Raw genomic sequence first — 8140 nt, forward strand, 5'->3', positions numbered from 1 at the left:
CTCATATTTAAATGACAGCAGATCTTAGCCATAAGAGATCAGGACTCCTAATTCAAACCGAACAAGACTTACAGATATAATTCGGCTATCCCTACCCGTTCTCTAAACTTTCTATAACAAACATATATTTCCTATTTGAACACGTAAAACTCTTATATATCTACCCGAATACGCTTTAATGTAGTTCGGCCTTCTTTAGATTCGACCAACTCTTCCATCTGTCCGGAAACCAACTGCAGGAACAAACAATGATCACTGGTCACCTGGTCATTGATCATGACCACTGATCATGTTCACTGGTCTGAAATCACTGTTTACTGGTCTGAAATCACTGTTCACTAGTCAAAAATCGCTATTCACTGGTCTGAAATCACTATTCACTGGTTTGAAATCACTGTTCATCTGATCGACGAGTCCTGCTCGGAGGATCCGAGTTCCTGCGAGGTGTTCTTCATGGGATACGACCCAGACAAACCCAATATGTTCCAGAGTTAGGACATTGAATCAGGATCCGAAGGCCTTGGGGTTCAACGAAGAGTAGCAGAGGCATCCATATTCCCGGCACCGACGGGAGCTCACGGACCGCAAGTCCTGGGGGAACCAGCCTCATCAACGGTAGCCCCACCTGAAGGAGCGCTTACCGCGTCACGACAATCAACACCCAGCCCTATGGCGCAAACCGAAACCATCGGCCAAGTATGATTCGATCAGATAAAAGAGTGCCCAGAAACTAATCGGGGGTGTTGTTTCTTCGAGCAGGTTCAACCCGAGGACGTACAGAGGGGTCCACACTTTGCACTTCTGATATGGGTAACAACCACTTCTCGTTGGGGATCAGGACCTCAAAAAGTTAACCCTCTCCTCCCCCGGTATTGACCACCCATCAATAGAAAGGGGGGATCTTTGTCCTACCTTGCAGGATTCTAAGGCACCACGGGCGCAGTACTGTCCCTAAGAAGGACACGCTTTCACCGACCACTAACGAGCACATAACCCTGCATCGTCAGGTACATGGTTCAATTATGTTTTTCCAATTAGTAATAGCATCGCGGAGTATGATGACCTCTTATCTGGAACACGAGCAGCACCCGCACGGAGGAAGTAACACCTACTAGCGATGAGGGACTCGCTACATGGTGTGACCATAACGCCAAAGGGTTTTCCAATGCTCTCACAGAAATAACTGGGGAAATATAGGCATGCAATTGCCAATCCTTTAAAAAAAGATAATGAAATTTAGAGAACATCAATTCAAAAATTACATGGATAAAAACAAGAAAATCCATGTGAACACTGAAAGAATAATCTGAAAATAGAGCTTGAAAATAGAGCTCTCATGGATGATCTTGATTCTTGCTCACCCACTGATTACAAATGTTGTGCAAATCAGAATATTTGCTAAATAAATACCTCAACCGTGGTGACATAAATCTATTGGAAGTTAATCAGCTAAACAAAAAATTAAGAATAACAAAGATCAAAGTCTAAAGGTTATTGTTGTTGTTGGCATCCAGTGTAAGCCTGAAGAGAGCTCTCATTGCGTGCCTCTTCACCACCTTGCCATAGGTTGCCCTCCCAATCCTCACAACCTTGTCCTCCACCTCTAGCCGGTTGCCGCAGCCATTGGCATCCTTGGCACCCCTCAGCATTGCCTTCAGCACGCTCTCATTCCCGCCGACCGCGTCAGCGACGCTCTCTGCTACAAGGGCCTCGCCAGGAATCCGCCTCCCCCACTTCCTCACCAGCTTATCAGAATCAAACAAGGCGGAGTATGCGCTCCAGAAAGACGCACGCAGGAATGCCATTCGCCTCTCCTTCGCCATTGACTTCCTCATTTTCTCCTCCAGTCGCACCACCAGTGCTCCCATGTCTCCTCCGTTAGCCAATTCGTTTTCTGATATAACTATTTCCTGCTTAAGAATGACATCCTCGGCTTCAAACCTGCACCGGTCACACCGGCATTCGAAGCCCCAGGCCCTCACTGCCTCCCTTCGCTTGCTTACCGGCACAAGCACATTGAAGTAGGGGAATGTGACCTCCTCCCCGGCTTTGATGTCCCTGGACGCGTGGACAATGGCATGGTCTCCGACGTGAGTGCGTCCGGCATTGGGGTGGCAAGAATGGTTGATGAACGACGGCAAGATCCAGAGCCCCACGCCGCAGTTGACGACACCATTGCTGCCAAGCAGATTGGCAGATGGCGCGTCCTCGGTCAAGCAGTTCACGTCGAGCACCTTCAAGATCCTGTCCACATCAAGAACCTCATGTGTCCCCGTCTCCCTAACCATGTTGGCACCGTCACTGAGACTGAGATCCTCGGGTTCTTGCCTAAACAATGCCATGTCAGGGACGACAAGCTCGTCTTGCCGCTCCTCACCGGTGGACAACGTATAGATCAGAGCTGCTGTCCTCTGGCACTTCTCGGCGGCGTCGAGCACCTTGCCGACCAATTCCTTCCACACAACCATCTTCTCGCCGCTATCGGCGGCGTCAGGGAGCACCCCTCTTCCAATGGCCACGGCCTTGGTGATCATCAGAGTAGCCCCTGCCTCGATGTTCTTCACCGCGAAAACCCCTCGGCCGCCGTGCGCGGACCGGCGCACCTCCACCAGCCCGACGTACTCAGCGAGATCCGGGCACTTCCCGGCGAAGCCCGCAAGAACCCACTCCGAGAGATCCACCGCCCCGCTCCTCGCCTGCGCCTCCAGACGCCTGCACTGCTCGACGAGCTCTCGCGCCTCGTCCGCGCCGCCGCCCGCTGCGAGCGCTGCCGCGCGGAAGCAGTCAGCCGCGGGCGCGTACCGGCCGAGCCCGCGGAGGAGCGCGCCCTTGGAGAGCAGCGCGCCGGGGTGGGCCGGGTCCGCCGCCAGCGCGGCGTCGCAGTCGGCGAGCGCGCCGGGCGCGTCGCCGAGGCGGGCGCGGACGTCGGCGCGGTGCGCGAGCGTGGAGCAGAGCACCCGTCGGTCGTCGGTGGCGCCGTCAATGATGCGGGAGCAGACGGTGATGTACTCCCTCCAGTCCTCCTTGAGCAGCAGCTGCGTCGCGCGGCTCCGCAGCTGCTGCAGCGTCTCTTCATCGAGGCCGCCGTCCCGGAGCCCAGCCATCTCTTGGGTGTGGGTGCCCCTCGCGAGATTAGGGCGCTTTGTGTTGGGCTGGTTTGTTGGTGGTGGAGCTGTGGGAGTGGCGCACTGAGGACTGAGAGGGGCGCGGCTATGTCGTAGAGGTGGTTTGGGTTGGGAATTGCCTTCCATTTTTGAATCATGTGGATTGTAACGGTTGGATCTGGACTGCTGGAGTAATGGCTGAGTTGTCAGTCAGCTCAGTAATGGTGCTTTATTGTATCATTTCAAAGGATTTCAGAAATTCAGAATGGTACAGTCTTGTTCATGGCAAGACATACGGACGTGATCTTGCTTGTCCGATATTTAACCTCCGGAAGTACATCTCCATTTAAGATCTCCAATATAGACCTCAGGAAAGGGATCTGGCTGTAAAAAAAATATTTGCAACAATTTACTCCTCTATTCAAGAATATAAGTCATATTTTGTTTTGAAATAGACAAATTTAATAAGCTTTAACCAACAATTAATCAAATTATATATATGTTTAGTATACAAATTTTGCTTCGATAGATTTGTTTAGTATCAAAATACTTTTAATATGATGTTGATTTTATAGCAATTGATAACACATTATTATAAGAAAAATTAACGATAAGAATTATTTTTTATGACTTTTTTTTAAAACAAAATGCATCTTACATTCTTGAATGGAGGGAGTAGAAGAATAGTGAGAAGGGGGCAATGAAATGTACTACAGTGATATATTGTTCGATCAATAGCTACACAACCAGCATGGAGTAAGAAAACACACCAAATTTCCCCTTTTTTATTTCATGTTCATCCTCACTTGGGTTTTGATGCAGATTGGCTTTTGATTGAAGATGCTGAGAAGGTGCAGATGCATTTTAGCAAATGCCAGTCTGAAGTGCATGTAGACATGCTAAAGTTGGGCGAGTGGAGGCCTTGGTTTTGTGCAGAGTTTCAACTTGCATACTCTACTCCCGTAGGTGTATTGTGAAGGCGTTTACGTACTCATGTAGTCTCCGCCTTCATGTTCCCATTCCGCTCCATCTAACCCGCCCGATTAAAACTCGACGGCCAGATCAGTAGCATTCCCACGGGCCACGGCGCTCAGAGAACTCCCCACACACACTCCCACCCTGAAACCCCGAAGGCGATCCATGGCGGCGGCGGCGGGTTGGCTCCGGCGAGCGGCGGCCGCTGCGGCGCTGCCTCGCCTGACTTCTGGACTTACGCTCCTACCGGCTCCTCCCCCCGCTCCTCTCCCTGAGGCTCAGTCGCTCATGGTCCCAGGACTCGTCGCCGGCGTCAGTTCCGCCATGGAGCTCATGGCCGTCCCCAAGAAGAAGGTGTCTTCGCTTCTCCCCGTTTTATTCCTCGGCTCGTCTATTTCGTGGTCTGGTCGGCGTGATCGCGCTAGATGCTGTCGTTTATTGCAGTGCGGTGCGCTCTAGGTGTTCGTTGAATTGCCTGATGAGCAGAAAAGTGTGAGTTTTGAACTGTTTGTCCAGTTGATCGTAGAGATCGATAGTTATATGCTGCACTACACCTGCTTTTTGATTACTTGGTGAGTTTATGATAGTATTTTGTGTTTAGGCTGTTTTAGTTGGAGCAAAGATTATGTTAAGTGGGATTTTAGGGGCAGGTTAATTTGCGCTGCTTCACAATATTATGCAATCCATATAATCAGAACTACTATTAGTTTTGTCTATAGTAGCCGTCCTGATAAGCTGTTTGCTATATGATTGATGATTTGAGAGGTAAGTCGATATATGTTTAACTCATCATCGTGCTGCTGTGCAAATGTGATAAATCAGGCAAACAAATAAAGTCCTAGAAGACAACTGAACAAGTAATCAGAATGTATGCTCATTTCAGGCAATTTGTTGTTGCTGTTGCTGTTGATAATTTAATTATATTACCTTCTATAAGAACTATATGAATCTATAGTATTGTATCCTAACAGTCCAGGATTCATCGTGTTTAGGCCTGCTATATATGTATTCTTATATAAAATCTGCATTATCTCGTCTGCCTCGTATGCTTCAGTTGTGCATTTGAGTTTTGAGAAAATTGTTCTTTGGTTTGTGGTTGTTGCCTTATGTAGGCACTGATGGTAGGTAAATGCCCTGATACTCTCGGATGCATTTCAGGTCTCGAAGTACAAGAAGGGTTTGAGGAATGGACCCAAAGCGCTGAAGCCTGTGCCAGTGATTGTCCGTTGCAGGTACATTCAAAAGATACATTTCCTAATGTTTCTATTTTAGTTTGTTCTGACCATGATAAGTTTGCACTAAATGATCATGGTATTATTGTGAGGAACAGTGACATCCTAAAAGGGGGAGGGGAACTAGGATACTTAGAAACTAATGGCTCTAAAAATTTTACAAGATAAATCTATCTTAATTTCTATCCAATTGTACTTTAGTTTTATCTAGTGTATCTACTCTATTGCTTAAAAGGATTACAACCTACTCTAGCAAGGTAAATTGTAAGTATGTAAATGCAGAAACGTAAATAAAGTAGAGTGACAAATAGTGACTATTGTCAAGTCTCTTCCGGTCACGACTCTTGAGATACCAAGTCACCAAGATAAAACATCACACATGATGAGCCACCTAGGCGGTGTCTCACCACTAATCTCTCTTCTGGTCACTTGTGCATCGTCTTCATTTCGAAGCTTTAGTCACAAAGACAAGGGCATCCGTGTCCTCGCATAATCTTCTTGTCGCCGCTCCACACCAAGTTAGAAGGTCAATAAGCTACCGGCGAGTCACCAAGACTTTAAGACGCCGGTGTACCTCTTGGTACACGGTTGGATCACTCCTTGATCCACTCTAGGTTGCAGCACCTAGCAACATTTCTCTCTAGGCGTATAAGCACTAGTCAGTCTCTAATGGTGTGCTTAATCGTCTTTAATGAACACTTTAATCACTTAGATGGTTTGGAAGTCTTTTCAGGTGTGTCTGAGGTTCTCTGGACTCCATAACCTTTAAATGATCAAGTGGGTGGGTATTTATAGCCTCAAACTCGCCAACTAGCCGTTGCTCCAACGACTCAACTTTACTGTGAACACCGGATGGTCCGGTGACAACAGTAGTACCATCACCGGACCATCCGGTATGTACATCAATGGATACTAGCCGTTGGAACTCCTACTCAAATTTCATCTTAACACCGGATATTCCGTCGTTGCCTTCAATTCTATCATCAGACTTTCCGGTGTGTAGACTTTAGCCTGATCGAGCTATCTTCTACACTGTTCAACTGTCCGGTGTGTAGATCTTCTGATCGCTGGACCTTCTGATGTGTTGATTTTCAACTCTCTTGAAAAAAATCCAATATTCTGTTAAATGCTCCTATGTTCTTACTCTTCTACCACCGGACCACCCAGTGACGTGATCTTCACCTTTCGTCAGAAATACTCTGGTGTGTTCACTTGGGTATCACCGGATCTTCCGGTGAGTGCAACTTTACTGAACTCCACCGACAGAATATTCTGGTGTTACCAAAAACTTTTATCATCGGACCATCCGGTGAGTTCAACAGTCTCTGAACAAAATACTCCGGTGAGTAAAGCACACAGATCACTGAACTATCCGATGAAGTCATTTGTTTCCTCCTCTAAGTGAAAACACTCTGGTGTGTGCAATCTCTTGAGCACTGGACCTTCCGGTGAGTATAATCTGATAACAACTCAATTTTTCATCTTTCTAGAAAATGCTTCAGTGTGTATAACTCCAATAACATCGGAACTTCTAGTGTAGTCATTTTTCCTAGGACTTCTCTAATTTAATCAAACTTTGCCTCGGTTTCAATGGCTTTTTCATGTATTGCATTTATGAGATCTATTAACATATATTTTTAATAAATATGTTAGTCCCAATGACTATGTTGTCATTAATCACCAAAATCATAATCATGATCTAATAGGACTATTTTCGCTACAATTATGTATGAATAGTACTTCTCTTATGCAATAATAATAGTATGTTTGTTTACAATTGTTTTAGTTGTCACTTTGACATCTATTTTACTGATAAGATGAAGAAAATGTAGACTGCTAAGCTTTTAGCAATATAGACTATTTTACTGATCAGATGAAGAAAATGTGGAGTGTTTTAGTTGTCACTCTTTGAAATATATTGCTAACAATAGCTACAAAGTTAAGGTTTTAGTGGAGCCCAAAACTCAAAATTCAGAGTTTCTAACAGCAGACCATTTGATCTTGGCATTCGTCTCGCCTATGGCAAGTTAGCAGCAGTTTGGTTTGTGAGAAACTGATCATGGTATATCAGTTTAGTTTTGGAAGTGATTATCCGATTTCAGTTCCCGGTCTTGCTATCTTCAAATTTTGTTGTTGTTTGTTTCATGCAGATCTCTCCATATTGTTATTCTTGAGCACATTTCCTGAACTTTGTCGCAGGAAATACATCGTTTGACTGCTCCTAATGAGCATCATTTCATGGTGGGCAAGTTGCCCATCCCAGTCATGACTCATGACATGTCTTCAAAGGCATGACTAGATACTTTTTTGTGCCTTGCAGGTGTTGTGGCCGAGTGAAGCTACCTCACTTCTACTGCTGCAGTGGAGAAAGAGGGAACCCCAGCGATTCGAGCTAATAAAATGTTATGTTTCCCCCTCGTCAGTTTGCACACCAAACAATGGCTGAACATCGTAATATCATGGAAGTTCTCAGATCTCATTTCGGATTCAGATGTTGTTCTCTTTGCGAACATTTAAGAAATGTACACTTGCTCAAGTTTGAATTCTGCTGAGTCATGCCAGATATATTTTTTCCGCTCTTGGCAAGAGTGGACGTGTTTGATGTTCTCGTATAACTATTCTGTGACCCGTTTGCCTCAAGTTATTATGATTATTAGAAACTAAAAGAAACTAATACCGAGAATTCTTCACGCCAGACAGAACTTGGGGCGAATATCCGGCTTTGGAGCATGGGAAACATAACACTTGCGTGGAAGGATACTCGGAATTGCACGATGTGGCATACAGGCTATGTTTGGTTCGAGCATAACCGTCTAAGTTTATTGTACC

General features: G+C 45.9%; 2 protein-coding genes across 4 annotated transcripts; one reads left to right on the top strand and one right to left on the bottom strand.

The window, feature by feature from the left end:
* Nucleotides 1-1339: 1339 nt before the first annotated feature.
* LOC133911682 (methyltransferase FGSG_00040) lies at nt 1340-3369 on the bottom strand. The gene has a single exon (XM_062354046.1). It carries the CDS (start codon nt 3249-3251, stop codon nt 1485-1487), a length of 1767 nt encoding a protein of 588 aa, XP_062210030.1. The 5' UTR covers nt 3252-3369; the 3' UTR covers nt 1340-1484.
* A 770-nt stretch (nt 3370-4139) lies between these two features.
* Nucleotides 4140-8140, top strand: LOC133911683 (uncharacterized). Of its 3 annotated transcripts, none has more exons than XM_062354049.1 (4): nt 4140-4433; nt 5238-5311; nt 7632-7713; nt 8012-8137. In XM_062354049.1, exons 1-3 carry the CDS (start codon nt 4245-4247, stop codon nt 7705-7707), a joined length of 339 nt encoding a protein of 112 aa, XP_062210033.1. In that variant the 5' UTR covers nt 4140-4244; the 3' UTR covers nt 7708-7713; nt 8012-8137. The 3 variants fall into 3 exon arrangements, with proteins under 3 accessions (XP_062210033.1, XP_062210032.1, XP_062210031.1); XM_062354048.1 differs by having other exon boundaries at nt 4141-4433; nt 8008-8140; XM_062354047.1 differs by lacking the exon at nt 8012-8137 and having other exon boundaries at nt 4147-4433; nt 7632-7910.

The sequence above is a fragment of the Phragmites australis genome, chromosome 3, assembly GCF_958298935.1.
Source record: "Phragmites australis chromosome 3, lpPhrAust1.1, whole genome shotgun sequence".
Taxonomy (NCBI): domain Eukaryota; kingdom Viridiplantae; phylum Streptophyta; class Magnoliopsida; order Poales; family Poaceae; genus Phragmites; species Phragmites australis.

Coding starts and splice junctions, on each gene's coding strand:
- LOC133911682 (XM_062354046.1), bottom strand. CDS start 3,251: ATGGAAGGCAATTCCCAACCCAAACCACCTCTACGACATAGCCGCGCC.
- LOC133911683 (XM_062354049.1), top strand. CDS start 4,245: ATGGCGGCGGCGGCGGGTTGGCTCCGGCGAGCGGCGGCCGCTGCGGCG. Junction 4,434..5,237: donor TGGCCGTCCCCAAGAAGAAG/GTGTCTTCGCTT, acceptor GATGCATTTCAG/GTCTCGAAGTACAAGAAGGG. Junction 5,312..7,631: donor CCAGTGATTGTCCGTTGCAG/GTACATTCAAAA, acceptor TGTGCCTTGCAG/GTGTTGTGGCCGAGTGAAGC.